Here is a 19494-nt window from a genome sequence, read left to right on the forward strand (position 1 = left end):
CAAGACAGCGCAAGTCGTTTATCTACTCGACAGATTAGCTTGATACATTCGCCCTCCCAGTGGGTAGATGGGCGATAAAGGAAGCTTTCTTTGATAGAGTGGTGCTTACAGATGAAGTAAGCTTACTTTGATAGAGTGGTGCTTACAGATGGAGTAAGATTACTTTGATAGATTGGTGAATACATATGAAGTAAGCTTACAGTGATAAATATGCGCATACAGATGGAATAAGTTTTGTTTGATATATTGGTGTATACAGAAGAAGTACTGTAAAGTACTATTGCTTACACCATGAAATAATCTTGCCTTAATAGCTCTTACATAGAGAATTGAGCCAGTAAAGAGTAACATTGCTACACAGAGAAAAGAGGCAGCAAGTTCAGGCATTTTTGCTAGGGAGTTATACAATGCTACATAGGTAATGAAGTAAGATGATTCGCATATCAATGAGAAGCTGATTCACATTTTGATAAAGTAAGCTGATTTACAAATCGATGAAGTAAATTGAGTTACAAATTGATGAAGTAAGCTGATTCACATATCGATGAAGTAAGCAGATCCACATATCGATGAAGTAAGCAGATCCACATATCGATGAAGTAAGCTGATTCACATATCGATGAAGTAAGCTGACCCACATATCGATGAAGTAAGCTGTACCTTTACACCTGTGTACATGGAGTTAACCCAGGTTATGTGGCTACGTGTCTGTAACATAAAACCTGTTTTCCCGTTGACAGCGTAGACATATGCTAACTACATAGTTAATTGCACGTGCACCGTACAACCTGCTCACCCTGCCAAAATAAACGTTGAGCTCGCTTGGTTGGGTTGTAATGGTGTTATGGATCAGGGAACAAACATACTTGACGTCAGCAATGTTATCCCATAATGGCGTTTCGTTGTTTTTTTTAATGTTCTTTTTTTTTTAAATTAGTAGTTTTTATTTAATTTAGTTTATAGTTTAATAGGATTTAATATAATATAATATATACAAATTATAACGGTAAAAATGTATGCCCCTTGGCTGTCAATCACACATACCCCTCGCGCGCTCACACACACACACTAACACACATACACACACACCAACCCAGCCAACGTGTAAACTTGCATATTTTCTCCATTTTTTTACCATTGAAGTTTAAAGTATTATACTGAACTACGCGCCCTCCCGTGCTATTATAAAGTTTAGGTAAACACAACAACTGTTGATGAACAGTTAGAACGTCTTTTGTTGTTGATCTATATTCTACAATACATTGAGAGAAGAATGCGTGTCTCTTATCGTTACTCTTGGCCTTATGAAATTCCAAAGTTGAAGAGTGAGGGAAATTGGACTTTTTTATTTGCCTTTCCCAAGCTAAGTTGTAAAGCCAGCGAGATTGGTCTGTTTGAATTCTCTTTCGGAAGAAAAGTTTTGGAACAAGCGAAATGTGCCTGTTTGATTTGTCTTTCAGAAGAAAAGTTTTGGAACAAGCGAAATTTGTCTACGTGATCTGTCTTGCGTACGCTATCCATTTTTCCTCCCGAGCCGCTAATAATTCAAACCCGGCTAAACGAATATTGAGTTGACCAGTTGGTTGAATGTGTCCGCGGCCTGAATTCCCCATCCACTCAATCATAGAGACGGGGGATATTGATTTCTCCGCTGATAGAAATCTCAACAAAACCTATATAGATATTTTTTTTTTCTGAAAAGCGGGGGATTATGCCCCCACCCGGTAACTGCAAAACGCTGTCAAACAGAACCAAAGCTCGCCCGTGGGCGGAGGACGAATGGGGCACGGTGCTGCCATTTTAAGCACAGTGCTGCCATCTATTTCCTGCCGCAGCTCGGCCCTTTCTGTGATTGTGTTGATAATGCTTGATTCATGTCCTAATTTGTGTAGGCACGTTCAACGTTTAGAATACCCCGCTATGGGCAATACAGAAAGCTTGCCCATTTCTGGAGCCAAACTGTCACCAACACACTATTGAAATGAATGAAGTTAGACTACTTGCGTTCGAAACTGTTCTAATTTATGTAGCATGTAGCGTTGATTGCAAAATCGTGTTCATTTTTTCCCCCGATCATATTGCAAGTACATGATGAATGTTGAAGTGTGAAAGGGGGGGGGGGGTGGTGGTAGAGTAAATAACGAAAAGTCTTGCTGAAAAAAAACTTGTCCAAATTTCTCCCCTCTTCTGTGTGAAAATGTATAGGTGGAACCAGGCGTGTTTTTCCTGGCAAAAGTACGTCTGCGATTACTTGCCTACGTCAGCGCGCCGAGTTTATCTGTGCTAGTAACCGGATATCCTGCCTTGTTTTCGCGAGGCAGCATGGCGTTGTCTTCCCTCCGTTACATCCATTATGTTACGTGTGTATCAAAGTTGCATGCGTCGTTGTTGGCATTGTTTGGTCTGAGCATGGTGTAGGAGACATCCATTATGTTACGTGTGTATCAAAGTTGCATGCGTCGTTGTTGGCATTGTTTGGTCTGAGCATGGTGTAGGAGACTGCACCAACAGCAGATGTACTGAGAATGCAGCTCTCAACGCCGTGTAACAAATACACGATTGTCCCAGCGCCATCTGTATAAAGAACGCTGAGTCCATTTACTGGGAGCTAATGTTTGATAAAGATACCTCGCAGCTTAATGCAAGTGTTGGAGCTAATGAAATAACCAAATGTGTGGGGTATACTCCATGGCTTAGTTCGTGAACTTAACACGTTTTCTATAACAAATGTAAAAAAAATGAAACGTTTTTATACCTGAATTTTCTAAACTAAATTAACACGTACTAAAAATAATAGAATATCACTTAAAAGGATAATTGTTTAAATATGAATGAAAACAAATTAAGAAATCTAATTACACTTTTGAATGTGTTCCCACGCCCTACGTTTAGTTTGTGAACTTTATTTCTTGTCTATGGCAAGTGCTTAAAAATATTTCACACTCTTAAAAAAAATAATACGCCATTTTAATTTTTCAAGAGAAACGTTCTAAAACCCATACAAACATCATCTAAGAGAGACTAAGAGGGCCTTTATTCAAATATTAACCAGGGCAGTTTCAGTAATCAGATTATAATTGAAATTTAAATTTTGTTATCTCGAAATATTAAGCTAAACTAAAACCTATTTGGGTGTTAATTTTATTCATCATGCTTTCTTGAATTTCAGCTAATTTAACGACACGTGTCACACCATTTATATATTTTTTTTAAAAATGATACTTCGTTTCAATTTCTTTCTTTTAAAAAAATTCAACCGTATTAAATAACGATAACGCATTTTATATAAAATATACACAAATATTAAACATATTTTAATTAACTTCTTCACGGACCGTGGTAAAATGTCTGTTTATCAAATTAATTAAACACGTTCTAGTCCCGTACGGTTCTCATGCCCTAGTCCCGTACGGTTCTCATGCCCTAGTCATGTACAGTTCTCATGCCCTAGTCATGTACGGTTCTCATGCCCTAGTCCCGTACGGTTCTCATGCCCTAGTCCCGTACGGTTCTCATGCCCTAGTCAAGTACAGTTCTCATGCCCTAGTCATGTACGGTTCTCATGTCACGTACGGTTCTCATGCCCTAGTCCCGTACGGTTCTCATGCCCTAGTCATGTACGGTTCTCATGCCCTAGTCATGTACGGTTCTCATGCCCTAGTCATGTACGGTTCTCATGCCCTAGTCACGTACGGTTCTCATGCCCTAAACATATACAGTTCTCATGCCCTAGTCATGTACGGTTCTCATGCCCTAGTCATGTACAGTTCTCATGCCCTAGTCATGTACGGTTCTCATGTCACGTACGGTTCTCATGCCCTAGTCCCGTACGGTTCTCATGCCCTAGTCACGTACGGTTCTCATGCCCTAGTCATGTACGGTTCTCATGTCACGTACGGTTCTCATGCCCTAGTCCCGTACGGTTCTCATGCCCTAGTCATGCACGGTTCTCATGCCCTAGTCCCGTACGGTTCTCATGCCCTAGTCCCGTACGGTTCTCATGCCCTAGTCATGCACGGTTCTCATGCCCTAGTCCCGTACGGTTCTCATGCCCTAGTCATGTACAGTTCTCATGCCCTAGTCCCGTACGGTTCTCATGCCCTAGTCATGCACGGTTCTCATGCCCTAGTCATGTACAGTTCTCATGCCCTAGTCCCGTACGGTTCTCATGCCCTAGTCATGTACGGTTCTCATGTCACGTACGGTTCTCATGCCCTAGTCATGCACGGTTCTCATGCCCTAGTCCCGTACAGTTCGCATGCCCTAGTCCCGTACGGTTCTCATGCCCTAGTCCCGTACGGTTCTCATGCCCTAAACATATACAGTTCTCATGCCCTAGTCATGTACGGTTCTCATGCCCTAGTCCCGTACGGTTCTCATACCCTAGTCATGTACGATTCTCATGCCCTCTCTATTGTTTACTTCCCCAGAACGCTAGGCAGCTGTCTGGACGAGTCTCATTGTTACACGTTGGAGGTCTCCTTCTTCAGCTACCAGACCAACAGCACGGGACAATCAATGCCCTACACAGAGGAAGCTTGTATCCTTAGCCCAATCGATACTTCTTTTATTTCATTTTTTTTTATACTGCTGGTTATTACATGCTATTGTGTGGACTAGCACACGGGTGTTTGGTGACTGCGGCGCATATTTCAATTAACCATTAGTGCAGATATGAAGCTGGGGCGAAACGTGGCGCGCACCTTCCTCGATTACTACAAGCTGATGGGCTACATCAGCGTCAAGCCCAGCAGCAGTCTCGTGCCCAAACCCGCGCCCAGCAACGCGCCCAGGCACAGCGAGAGGGGCAACGGCGGGGAGAGGGCGCCGTCAGAGCCCATGACAAAATCACAGGGTGATACAGTCTACAACAACAGTAGCAGGTAATGTAAATGTTGGGGGTGGGGTGTGAAAAAAAAGGGGGGGGGGGTACAGGGCCCATGACAAAATCACAGGGTGATACAGTCTACAACAACAGTAGCAGGTAATGTAAAGGTAGGGGGTGGGGTGTGAAAGGGGGGGGGGGGTACAGGGCCCATGACAAAATCAAAAGGTGATACAGTCTACAACAACAGTAGCAGGTAATGTAAAGGTAGGAGTGGGTGTGAAAAGGGGGGGGGGGTACAGCGCCCATGACAAAATCACAGGGTGATACAGTCTACAATAACAGAAACAGGTAATGTAAAGGTAGGAGTGGGGGTGTGAAAAGGGGGGGGGGGGGGTTACAGGGCCCATGACAAAATCAAAAGGTGATACAGTCTACAACAACAGTAGCAGGTAATGTAAAGGTAGGAGTGGGTGTGAAAAGGGGGGGGGGTACAGCGCCCATGACAAAATCACAGGGTGATACAGTCTACAATAACAGTAACAGGTAATGTAAATGTAGGAGTGGGGTGTGAAAAAAGGAGGAGGGGGAACAGGACCCATGACAAAATCGCAGGGTGATACAGTAGCAGGTAGTGGAAAGGGGGGGGGGGCAGGGCCCATGATGAAGTCAACAGTAATAGGTAATGTGAAAATGAAAGGGGGGGGGCACAAGGCATATAACCAAGTCAAAGGATATTAAAGTCTACAGCAAGGTTGGGGACAGAGCTTATGACTAAAACACAGTCCGGTACAATCTACAACAACGGTTAAAGAGGGGTGGGGGACATTAAGTTCAAGAGTCAATGTTATCCTTTTATACAACACATTCAGGTAAATGGTGTGTGTGTGTCGGGGGGGGGGGGGGGGTGACTTAACCTGACCGGCGTTCAGGACATGTTTGCAATCCAGAACCATTTTAATTTCTCGAAAAAAAAACAATGAACAATGTGCCGCAGGTAAGATCGCGATTGACGTACCAAATCCCGGGGCCTCTCACATTGTCCTGACCTAGACAGCGCTACAGTTTTGGTTGATTCGCTACCCCAGACGTTAGGGGTCTCAAACTTCCGTGTGTTGTATCGTGAGCTAGGGGCAGGGAGGGTGCCTCTCACATTGTCCTGACCTAGACAGCGCTAGAGTTTTGGTTGATTCGCTACCTCAGACGTTAGGGGTCTCAAACTTCCGTGTGTTGTATCGTGAGCTAGTGGCGGGGAGAGACGAGTTTCTTAATTTAATCTTGATTTTTTTTTTTGAAGCAGAATTACTGGGCCAGAGAATTATAACCAAATAATCGATAAGGATTTAGTTAATGCGATATATTGCGGCTACTTGATAAGATTGATTAGTCTACTGTAATATTGTTTTTTTTTTATATAATTGTTTTTGGGTTATGCAATCGTCCATAAAGGATGTCACACTACACTCCACGGCAAGTGGGAAGTTGGGGCTTTTGTGACGATGTGTGACGAAGGTTCGTGGGGAGTAGGATACTATGACTTTATACTTTTGTGACGATGTGTGACGAAGGTTCGTGGTTAGTAAGATACTATGACTGTATACTTTTGTGACGATGTGTGACGAAGGTTCTTTGGGAGTAAGATACTATGAGTATGACTCTATGCTTTCCCTTCAATAAAGGGATTTTATGTATATACTGAAATATATGATGTGCTATTTTAGCATACAAAGTGGTTATTTTTATATCGCAATGAATTTGAGTTCGTATTTTTCTTATTAATATCACGGCCACTTATAGTTAAAAAAAATTTAACAGCCCTCTTGCGCAGTGTTTTAGTGTTTCTTCCAGACTTTTTTCCTTGGGGGGGGGGGGGGGGGCGGACACTGTTAAAAGTATAATATATTTTCAATATAAATTCCATTTCGTTCGGGGTGGGGGGGGGGTATATTTTTTTTCGAAGAGATGCCTGGAAGAAACACTATTGTTGTGTGCTTGCAGATTACAATGTATTATGTATAAGTTTTTATTTTATTTAACCTTATATTTTATCATAAGAATTCATGCCGTTTGTTTCATTACCCCTCCTCTCTCCCCCTCCCTAACACCTCCCTTCTATTTGGCCAGATCGGAGCGTCGTGATGACCGGTTCAACCAGAAGCCGTCTGAGTTCATGATTCCATCCGCCAACATTTACCCAGAGATGACTTCCGGCGTGCGAATCAACCGAGACGGTCGCCACTTGTAGGGGAGACAACTTGTGCAAGAGCGCAACATTTGATGCTAGAGCACGGGTTCCCAACCTGGGGGTCGCGACCCCCCTGGGGGTCGCGAAGGTCTTTTTGGGGGGTCGCCAACTGGTATACTAAACCTTAGTAGTTTGAAACAAAACATAAATATTTAGAAAAAATTTTGAAATTCGGCTTTATTAACATCACTGGAAATGTAATAGAGAAGAAACAAAGCGCATTGTACAAAGTTGTTCTCAGTCACGCATGTATACAATCTTCAAAACTAAAACGTCATTTGAGACGAGTCATTCGGAACACACACAAAAATATATGGAGTTCTTTCGTCGGTAAGAAGCTAGTTGCAAACGCCAGAGACTTGATCGAACAGGAAGTTTTCACCAGCATTAGTGCAAGCATCAAATGAAATCGCGATAGAAAATGCCAAGCAAAAAAAAAAAAAAAAAATAGGAGAAAATCTCATCAAACGCTGCATGTACGTTAATGTTAAATAACACATTTTTATTGAAATTAAGCTTTCACCATTGTTTGCTTTTCAAGTTGATAAATCAACAGACGTGAGTTCGTGTTGGCAGTTGCTAGTCTGTGTCTATATTCATGCGGATAATAGCAAAGAAGAGTTGCTATTTTGTGAAGATAGCATGGAAAAAATAAATACTATTTTTTTTTAAACGGGATGATTAAAATGGGTTAGAACGGCTGTGGGGGTTTGTACGGATGGTGCGCCATCTATGTTTAGCTCAAAATCGGGCTTTCAGAAAACAGAAAAGATTTAGCTCCCTAACCATTACCCTAACCAATCGACATCAAGAGTCCATTGCTAGTATAAGTCGTAAATTATATGAAATCTGGAGCCTTCAAAGAACTGAGCAAAAACATTAATATAGATCACGAGGTTCTGCTCTTTTACACTACAGTACGCTGGCTGTCAAACGAAATGTTGTAAATTGTGTTTTTGAATTGAAATCTGAAATCAAATTGTTCTTGAAAGTGCAAAGGAAACAAGACTTTTTGGTATACTTAAAACGACATAGAGTGGTTTAAGAGAGTATCATACCTAGCAGATGTGTTCGAACATCAAGGTAAGCTTAACCTGAAGATTCAGGGAAAATTAACGAATATTACAACTTTCCATGATAATCTCGGGGCATTTTTATCAAAGCTGCAAAATCGGTAAAGAAAATAAATCTTGGAAATATTGTTAATTTGAGAAACTCTGCGGTGTGGTAGATGAATCTGATTGGGAGATAATTAAAATTTTGAAAGAAGCGATTTATGGGCATTTTGAATCTCTTGAAAACGAACTGCATCGCTATTTCTCTGAGCTGAAAAAAGAGGAATCTGCATTTACGTATTATCCATGCTCTTCTTCCATTGATGTTGCCAGCATTCCCGATGAATTACAAGATGAATTCTTTGATTTGCAGAATGATTCCGAGTAAGATGAAAAACTGCAGACACAATTTTGGTGTAGTATTCACCATTCATACCCAAACGTAAAATTTATTGACTTTTCGAGAATATATTTTCAACACTATTCTTTGATTAAAAACAAAATTAAGATACTTATAATGACATAGGTTGGCGTTAAAATTTTTTTTTTAAATTAAAAACTTAACCACGAAGGTTTAGTGAATAGTATGCAATTTTACTCATGCTATTAAAACAGTTATCAAGAGTAGTTCATATTGAAAGTCTACTAGCAAATCTTATTATAGTGCTTATTACTTTCCATACTAATTTCGGCTTTTTAATTCTATGGGGGTCGCGGGTCACTTACTTTTTATAAAAGGGGGTCGCCACTCGAAAAAGGTTGGGAACCACTGTGCTAGAGTTTCTTTTTCCTTTCCTATTTTCTTTTTTATTTTTAATAGAAAAAAAAACTCACTACGCCCAAAAGACCGCCCAGTGCTCTCTTAAGAAATTCTCAGAGACCTGATGCAACCCTCGTGATTCGCTACTGAAATAAATAATTCTGTTTCAACCTTTCGAGCCTCTCTTATTAACTAAATTGTGTTCTGTTTGTGTTTTTAAACCGTGGAAAAAAAATTCCTCGCTGCCACTGCATTCAGCGTCATTGAACTGTGACCTGACAGCTCTTTCTAGCCCGTCCCCGGGTTTATTTGCACTTGTGTGGGAGATAAGTATGTGTAGTGTTGAATTACGGAGCGGTGCAAACGTGTCACTCATTTTGGTACACACTATTATTGTAAGCCTGTGTGGCGCAGGGACTGCTAGTTTGTTTTAAAACCTGAAATCGGTCTCGGGAATACAAACATAAATCGGTATGTTTTTTATTTGATTTTTTTTCAAAGAACATTAGGGCCTACATGTTTTTTTAATATATGTTCATTTTTATAACCTGTGGTCTGTGAACTTGCATGTTAAAATTGTTTTTTTTAAGTCATATGCAAATAGACTAAGACAATCACAGTAAGTCTCCAGGGGCGGAACTACAGTGCCGCCAGACCCCGCAATGCGGGGGGGCCCACGCCGTTTAGGGGGCCCACAGCCGCCCATAATCATTTTTGTATAGTCAAAATTAATTTTCTTGCATTTTTGACCTGATGGTTGTTTTGAAAAAAGAATAATGTAGCTGCGGTTGGAGTATCTTTATTCTATAGACAACATCCCACGCTCTTGTATATTCTTTTTCCTACAATCAAACACACGCTGTTGACGGCAAAATTCTTTTGAAAAAAAAACATCAATTGCGCGAGAGGCCGGTAGATATTAAGACGGCTTTTTGAGACCATCCCAAATTTGGTACTGATGGATAAAAGCACATCGGTGCTTTGTTGTCCCTTTTAAGTTCCTTTCTCAGACCTCCCCTCCTGCTCTTAGCCTTACAAGAAGCGAATAGATAGCGCCTCAACAACTAAGCTGGCTCGTATCAGTGGTAGTGTAGACAAGCTAACGCTCCAACAACTAATATCAAAGAAATAAAGTGCCGACATTGTTTACGTTTAATAACCACTGTTCTAGAAAACAAGGCAAAAGTCTCAAATAAATACACGAATTATATATATATATATATATATATATATATATATATATATATATATATATATATATATATATATATATATATATATATATATATATATATATTAGTTTCGTCACTGGCTCCTTGATAGTGGTTTTGTAAATAACAAACAGATAACAGATTTAATACAGTAGTGATGTTATATAGTAGCTAAGACATGCTGTTGCGTAAAAAAATAAAAAAAATATACACATTAGCTGTAGGTGTGAATGATAGGCAAACGCTCAAACCACTTCCATAAATTATTTCCCTTTTTCAAATAGTCAAATAGGGTTGCTCAAAAGCTCTTTTTAATAGATTTGTAATATTCAAATTAAAAGCAACTACTGGTCTTAATTATTATTTTAAAAAAATAAGTACTAAAAAATGGTATAGTATACAAATGAAAAGTAGTTAAAATTAATAATATAAATACAAAAAAACATAAAAATAAACATAACACGAGACACCATTACTTATGCAAAGCTTCATGATTTATATACTTTTATATACTTTTTATATACTTTCGACCGACTTAATTATTAGAGGTATTAAATGTAAATAAAAACAGAGATTTTCAAAACAGACCAATGCACTCATACACATGACATGTTGGTGTGATTCGATTTAATTGATTTTTTTTCTCAAAACCCGATCAGGCCAGAAAGGAGTATCCTATGTTCGTATTGTGTTTGTATATATATATATATATATATATATATATATATATATATATATATATATATATATATATATATATATATATATATATGTGGGGGGCCCAAAAAAATTTTTTGCGGGGTGGCCCATTTTTTCTAGTTCCGCCACTGTAAGTCTCTTGTCAATCTAAAAGCCTCTTCAATCTTTTAAGGTACCAGTTGCTATGTTGTTGTTCTTTGTTTTTGTATTGTTTTATTTATTTATATTTGGAGGGGGTGTAGTGGCAACATTAGGCTAATCGTGATGATAAACTATTTTTTTATATTTTATTTTCTTCTAATGCTGTTGTGGAATATAATTAAATGATATTAAATTGTTCGATTTATTTATTCTCCTTGTTTATATTTGTTTGTAATTGATTTTAAAAATCAAAGCTATTTTTTAATCTATATTTGAAAGACTAATAATTAGTAATAGAACATTGATCTAAAATCCCCGAAATGCTGTTATCGTTAAACAAGTCTCTAAAAGAAATATTCGCGGCCGAAAAAAACACGAACTGGTCATTTTTTCCTCATAAAAACAGGTGGTACTAGGTAGTCTTTCTTGTTGTCTTAGCTAGGCAGGCTTACAAATACAATTTACATTACGGACGTCTCGAGTTGGGTTACCGCTGGAGGCAATATTTATTTAGTCTTATCAGGTCGCGCTTGGATTCTACAACGTAGAAATGTTAACAGAAACTAGAGTTTGTAGTAAGCAAAAAGGGGTCTGAAGTATTTTATAGCATAGAACAGTTGACAAAACAATCGTTTGTAATAAGCAAAGGGGTCTTATATATTTTATGACAGAACAGTTGTCAGAAACTAGAATTTGTCGGATCATTAACAAAGAGGGCCTAATGTATTTCACAGCATAGAAAATTTGGCAAAACAATTTTTTGTAATAAACAAGTTGGCACAAACGAAAGTTTGTAATTAACAAAGCGGGTCTGATGTATTTTATAGCATATAAAAGTTGGCAAAACAATTGTTTGTAATAAACAAAGGGGTCTTATATATTTTATAACAGAAACGTTGTCAGAAACGAGAATTTGTAATTAACAAAGGGGGCCTAATATATTTTATAGCATAGAAAATTTGGCAAAACAATCGTTTGTAATTGTAATAAACAAAGGGGTCTTATCCATCAAACGTGGGTTGGATATTCACAAATTATAGTAAATTGTAATGGGTCTTAAACTTAATTGCAAGTGTGTAATAATTAGAAGAAAGATATTAAATGGCCCACTGATTTGTGTCTATTGGAAGAGTTGGGTTAATTAGTAAACTATATCTTTAGTGACGTGGACATAAATATCAAGAAAAAAACAACTGTAATTTCGAAGGTTGGACATGTGGTCATATTTAGTAAGTCTAGAAGCAAATATTGTTTTCAATTACCCTAAGGGGTCATCCATAAATGACGTCGCGTTTTTATGGACGGTTTTTAAACTCGCCCCTATCCCCTCCGTCACACATCGTCACAAATAGCCAGACCACCCCCCCCCTAAAATGACGTCACATCTCGGCCTACAACCCCCCCCCCTCCAAATTGCAGTTGAATTTTTCTTAAAACATCCATATATTTCCTAAATCTTGTCTGAACTCTGTCAACATAGAGTATTTTAATCGATTCCTATTACAATTTATTAAAACCGATTTCTAAAACGCGAAATAACGGCGAAATTCTAACATTGTTTTTTTATAATGCAAAAGTGTGACGTCACATCATCTGAACCCCTCCCCCCCCCCCATACGAGTGTGACGTCATTTATGGACGACCCCCTCAACATCATTTTGATAAAAACTAAAGAATATCACAGCAAATTGTCTCATGTCAAGAAATCATCGCATTTGTCTAAAACGTGGTGTAGGCCTACAACAATATTTAAAAATACCTTATCCTATATCCTTAACACATCTCTTGGCTCCCATCACCATTTTCTGCTACACCACATGTATCCTGCCCACTTTTACATCTACCAGTCTCGGTATACTTTGTATAGGCTCACCCCTCAAACTCTCAGAGGGCGCTACTGTCCGCTAATGGCCCAACAGCGCCATTTTCCTCGTCTGTTAATAATGTGAAAGGATAGATATCCCTTTATTAAACGCAACCATAAAACAGGTGGGGGGGGGGGGGGGAGGTTGAACAGCATATCTGTCTGATAATGTGTTTAAAGAGGCTAATACTTTCCCCCAATAGGATCTAAATCTTAATTATAAAAATACGAAAACAATGCTATCTAATTTATCAATAAGTGTAAAATTTTAGTTCTAAAATGTATACAATTTTTTTTATTATTATCGCGGACCGTAAAATATATCATATTCAAGGTCAACACAATTTCAAACTATATTTTATCTTAGTTTTGATACACACTACTATTCTCCAGGGGCGGAACTACAGTGCCGCCAGACCCCGCAATGCGGGGGGGCCCAGACCGATTGGGGGCCCAAAAATCCTGGCTAAATTATTAAAAAAAAAATTTAAATTTAAATTTAAATAAAAAAAATTAGGTGGATGTCGAGTTATCTTTCTTCTACAGTTACAAACAAACACGATAGTCGAGAAACGTCTATGAGAAAAATGCAGAGACTATTGCTCGAGAGACCGCCAGACATATAGACAACTTCAAAGACGCAGCCTACCGTTCTTTTTTAGTGGTGTCGATTAGGAGAACAAAAAAGCTTTGAAAATCGGGCTGGGGAAATGTTGCGGCGACTATCCTGGTCTTCTAGACGACCGGAAAAAGTCGGCACTATTGATGTAGATGTTCATCGGCGCTTTCTTGTCCCCTTCCCTTGAACCTTCCCAACTCTCTACCCTCCCCCCATCCCCCTAACCTCTACCCCTCACCACACCCTTACTCTTACAATAAGATGTAATGCATAGATTAACGAACCGTTTATGAACTACTGAACTGTAAACTGACCACTTCTGCACATTTTGTTAAAGACACTAGTCAGTAGTTGTTCATTTACCTGATGAAGTATTTCGTTGACGAATCTAATTCACACAACAAGAAGGTAAGACCCGTCTTTATATTATTAATCGTTTTATAATTAGTAAACGTGTTAATGGAAAATTAGTTATTAACACTAAATACATTAAAGTTAAAAAATTTTAGGATACAATGATCTAGCTTTTAAGCCTAAAAACAACCAAAAGATCTATACAGGGGCGGAACTACAGTGCCCCCAGACCCCGCAATGCGGGTGGGGGGGGGGGGGGGCAGGCCGTTTAGGGGCCCACTGCTGACCATAATTAGTATTTTTTTAAATTTTGAATTTAATTTTCGTGCATTTTTGCCTTGATATTTAGTTTGTAAAAGAAAAACACTGTAGCTGCGGTACGATTATCTTTATTTTACAGTCACTATACCACGCTCTTCAGCAAAAAAAAAAAAAATCCATTACACAAAATACAGTGTAAAATATAGGCAACGCTTCAAATTTGAATGACACATTTGACTCGTTGCCCCCCTTTGATAGCTCAATAGAGGACACGTAACTGTTTGACCGATCCTCCAAAGTGTACTGTGGCGGATGGGGCAGGGGATGGGGATAACATTTCTTTTTATTTATAGTATAGTTGTATTTTTTAACCATCGTCAAGGCCGAGTTCTATTTCCCCACGCTGTCGCCGGCAAAATTCTTTTTAAAAAAACAACAAAGACCATAGCACGAGAAGCCGCTACACATGAAGTGGCTTTCATGATGCGCGGTTCTTCGTTTCGGCATTAGTTAGGGACCCGCCGAAATCCATTTAACATTTTTCAATGTTAATATGTGTTAGTGATAGTGGTTGAATTTGTATTCTGTACTATCTTGTATCCTACAAATAATAAAAAAGAATATAATACTAGAAACTTCGTTTTTATATACGTTTACTGGTTTTTTTTTTACTTTTACAAGAAATATCATAGTAAACTTTTAAGGCCTATACTTGGAATTATCTCCCCTGAGTAAGTTTTACAATGGGCGATGCTGACGTACATAGATCAAGGCGTTTTGTCGTCTCTTTCAAGTTTTTTTCCCGAGCCGACCCCTATCCCATCCCTCTTTCTCAACCTCACAAGTATCGAGGAGATAAATGTATCGTTTATGAACTACTTCCTAACCGTACGATTCACCACTTCAGCACATTTTGTCAGACACTAGACAGCACTAGTCAACAGATATTGATTTATTTGCATACTATTAGTATTAGGCACATCTAATTCACAAAACAGGGAAGGTAAGATTATTTTTTATATAATTATTTAGAAATTAATTAGAACGTTTAGAATTAATTGAACATTATTATATAATTAATAGTCAATTACTATTTATCAATGACGTTATTGAGGTGGGAGGGGGGGTGTGTGTGAGGGTCTGGCTTTTTGTTAGTCGTTAAAAAATGTGACGTCATTTGTGGATTCCCCCCCCCCCCTAAATCAGAAAGTTATCCGACGCGTGAGCTGGCCACATACAGTTGTACATGTGAAAAACACGTTTCTGTCTATTTTGCATTACTGCATCATTTACCCAATCGCCATGAAAACTTTGGAAGCTGTTGAGGACAGCCACCAGTGTTTCTTCCAGACTTTTTTCTCCGGGGGGGGGGGCACTTGAAATCTTCGGGGGGGCGGTAAACTTTCTTCGGGGGGGGGCGGACACTGTTAAAAGTATATATTTTCTATATAAATTATATAAATTTCATTTCGTTCGGAGGGGCGGTAAAAAATTTTCGGGGGGGGGGGGGCGTCGCCCCCCCCCCCCCCCCCCCCCCCCCCGAAGAGATGCCTGGAAGAAACTCTGACAGCCACGCAAAGGTTTCTGTCATAGGCTAACATTTGTTTACATATTGGAAATATGTGATTTAGCGCCCCTAGATCTTGTATAAGCGGATGAGGTTACTACTTGAAATCACCGGCGACAGTGTCATCCTGAGCGCATCACATATGAGCAGGTTGGCCCCCACATCCAGTCGTTTAAAAGTTCCGACAACACTAGGAATAAGTCTAGCTACTACACTCGCTGATTAAATCTAATCAAGTGTTGCACCAATGTTTCTTCCAGACTGCCGGAAGAAACAATATGTCGCGCCCATCCCCTGTGCAGTAATGTAACCAGTGTTTCTTCCAGACTTTTTTCTCCGGGGGGGCACTTGAAATTTTCGGGGGGGGGGGGCGGTAGACTTTCTTCGGGGGGGGGGGGGCGGACGCTGTTAAAAGTATATATTTTCTATATAAAGTATAGAAATTTCATTTCGTTCGGGGGGGGGAGGGGGTGGTAAAAAAAATTTCGGGGGGGCTTCGCCCCCCCCCCCAAGAGATGCCTGAAAGAAACTCTGAATGTAACCGGTAGCTCCCAAAAGCCCCGTGACTCCCCTGACACCTGGGCCGTCGCCGAGGGACTTACAGCATGCCTTGGCGTGTCTAGTTGGTAGAAATGAACTGCCGAAATTGTTAATATTTAATTCAACTTCTGGTAAACAGGGCACACGTCTAAAAAATACACGGTTGTTAACGTTTTGATAAAAGCCTCTTAATAAATCATCGTCAGTTTAGTGTGTCGGGCTAGATTTAGAGAGTCGGTGTTTCTCACTTCGAAAACTTAATATATATATATATATATATATATATATATATATATATATATATATATATATATATATATATATATATATATATATATATATATATATATATATATATATATATATATATATATATATATATATATAGGGGCCCAAAAAAAAATTCTGCGGGGGGGCCTTTTTTTTCTAGTTCCGCCACTGCTATTCTCATGTTCATAAATAAAGAAATGTCATTTATGAGTGTTATAGTTATATAGACCTCTATCCTTAAACTTAAAGCCTCTTGTTTATGGTCATAATTGCTAAAAAAAAAAGTGAACAATTTTAGGGACTTTTAAAATTGTTGTCTATCACTTTGAAAAGACCAGTTTTCAAATCAAATAATACGTATTAGGATTTATATTTGTTCCAATATACGCTAATAATAATATAGAGTAATAAAACCATTTGCACTGCGCTATCAATATAACAAGACAACAAACCAAGCTACAATTTATATACAAGGGGACATAACCAACTATAAATAATAGTATTATGGATTACTCCCCTTACATTACAAACTTATTTTTATTGAAATTTTGCCATACTAACATATGGTATTCTACTAATCATGTATTGATAATAATCATGTATTAATAATAATCATGTTTTAAAAAATTATAAATTTCTTGATTATTTGAATTATCAACAGATATATGTTTCAGCAAAGACATAAACCTTTTTTATAACAATTGATACAGAAAAATAAACAGTAAAAATATTCACAAATAATGCCTAACATTTTAGGCTTCAAAACACAAAAAGACAAAATGATATTGACTCAAAAAACCAATTTATTTTGACAAAAAACCTCATATAAGTGTACTAACGTATGCATGCACAACTCTCCACATCTTCATAACTTACATTACAATGTTACAAACATATCTAGCTAAACTAACATACCAATAAAATTAATAATAATTCAAAACATAGCACCATATGTGTCATGGTTAACAGACTTCAAGCTGGAATAAGCTTATAAAATCTTGACAATCTCAGCTGCTCAAGGCATATGCCACTTTAATCTGGCACTATCAGGAAACCCTTGTGTCATCCAAGGACAAAAGGTGGCAAAAGTGGAATTGGTATTTTACATTGAGTTGTCAATCCACTTTGGGATCACCCACAAATTTGGTGTGTCTGCCCTGAGCCACCAGTTTGCCCGTCTGTTTGCTGCTAATGTCCACTGTGCTGACAGCAATCTTTTTCCCACAGTTCAATGTTTTAGCCGAAATTACAATTACATCGTCCAACTTTATAGGCCGCATGTAACTGAAACGTAGTTTTAAAAGTTCTCTTAGTAGTTCTGCATGTATATATCCATACACACACAAACATAAACATACACACACACACACACACATATATATATATATATATATATATATATATATATATATATATATATATATATATATAATGAAAATATTGTTTCCCGAAGTGCAAATTATAATAACAAGATTTAATAATTCTCTCACTTTTGAGTGCTATTACTGTTTTATAGCACTACTACATTTTTATCTCTAGATAGAATGCAAATTACCTTATGTTGAGATCAATACTGCTACCAGGTCGGCCTGTGCCTGTTGTCATTAGTGCATATGTAGAGACTGCATCAATTAAAGAAGCTGTCACACCTCCATGTAAACTACCACTTACATTTAACATTTTAGGACTGACTTTTAGTTCACAGCAACACAAGCCATCACCACCAGATATAACACTCAACTAAACAATTTTTTGAGTAAAATGTATAAATATACACTGTGTGTATATATATATATATATATATATATATATATATATATATATATATATATATATATATATATATATATATATATATATATATATATATATATATATATATATATATATATATGCCTACACCTATATGTGTGTGTATGTATATATATTATATATATATATATATATATAGGCCTATATATATATATATATATATATATATATATATATATATATATATATATATATATATATATATATATATATATCTTTCTCTTTATTGGTCACTCTTTATTTTCAGCAAATTATGACTCCTCATGCATTTCTGCTGAAAAAGAGCCCCCATTCTCTTTCCCTCCACAAAATATGTACTCAAGCAGTCCCCACAATCCCTGAGCATATTTCTGAATATCTGACATTCTGCTCAATTTGTTAAATTATATATAAATTATATATATATATATATATATATATATATATATATATATTTATATATATATATATATATTTTGGAGTATCTATTATGAATATGCTTAGATATTTGTATTGTTATAACAATAAAAAAATAACATTGTTAGTAATTATTATTAGGCCAACAATTTTTATTTCATTGTTTTAGTATGGTTAGTAATTTACTTTATTATTATTTAATTGGTAGATATTTATAGTATAGCCGATTTATAAATACATTTTGGCTACATTAGTACATATTTAGTAAAATTACAGATAGTATGGGCCTATGGCCTATAGTGATAGTCACTTTAGTACTGCGTGTACACAGTACAGTTACAGAGACCTGCCCATAAAGTTATAACTACTGTAGGTAGATCAAGTATGTAGAAGTTCATAGTGAATAAAAGTACTAGATCTAGATCTGTGTCAGAGTATGTGTAGTAATTTACTAGGCCCCCTATATTCTATAATTTATATGTTTTTATATGTTATTGTATGTATTATGTATATGTATGTAGGCCTACTATTTTAAAGTATTTTTTATTTTATTGTGACACACCTGATCAAATAGACTTTCAAAGCCTGGCCCTTTGACACGCTCAGCTACTACTCTTTTCAGAGTTTGAAGTGTTAATTTTCCAGCCATTGTGTATAGTATAGAATTTTAACGAGGTTTAATATCAGGCTTTGTAAGTTTATCTCCTAAAATTCATTGTAATATATTTTATAAGTAGATCTAAGGAATCTTTTTAAAACAATAACATAAGGACAAGAAATGCCAGATCAAATTGCTTTTTAATTGTCATATGAATGATTTTACAAGATTGATGAATGTTTAAAAGAAATATGTTGGCCTATAGATAAAAAAAAAT

At 37.4% G+C, this 19494-nt stretch overlaps 2 protein-coding genes across 2 annotated transcripts in view; one reads left to right on the forward strand and one right to left on the reverse strand.

Moving 5' to 3' along the window:
• The window catches only part of LOC131955046 (cytosolic carboxypeptidase 6), a 65697-nt gene extending 58092 nt beyond the window's left edge, over positions 1 to 7605 (forward strand). Inside the window, exons 10-12 of the mRNA XM_059318994.1 lie at positions 4431 to 4540; positions 4673 to 4883; positions 6950 to 7605. Of these exons, the coding sequence (XP_059174977.1) occupies positions 4431 to 4540; positions 4673 to 4883; positions 6950 to 7070 (442 nt within the window). The 3' untranslated portion in view covers positions 7071 to 7605. The remainder of the gene's footprint in view (positions 1 to 4430; positions 4541 to 4672; positions 4884 to 6949) is intronic.
• Positions 7606 to 17095: 9490 nt separating this feature from the next.
• On the reverse strand, positions 17096 to 19469 carry LOC131955057 (acyl-coenzyme A thioesterase 13). The gene is made up of 3 exons (XM_059319008.1): positions 19182 to 19469; positions 17967 to 18151; positions 17096 to 17695 (listed from the first exon to the last, which is right to left on the reverse strand). Exons 1-3 carry the CDS (start codon positions 19266 to 19268, stop codon positions 17527 to 17529), a joined length of 441 nt encoding a protein of 146 aa, XP_059174991.1. The 5' UTR covers positions 19269 to 19469; the 3' UTR covers positions 17096 to 17526.
• Between the last annotated feature and the right edge of the window lie 25 nt (positions 19470 to 19494).

The sequence above is a fragment of the Physella acuta genome, unplaced genomic scaffold, assembly GCF_028476545.2.
Source record: "Physella acuta isolate Inbredline_101_S28 unplaced genomic scaffold, ASM2847654v3 ptg001051l, whole genome shotgun sequence".
NCBI classification, from domain to species: Eukaryota; Metazoa; Mollusca; class Gastropoda; family Physidae; genus Physella; species Physella acuta.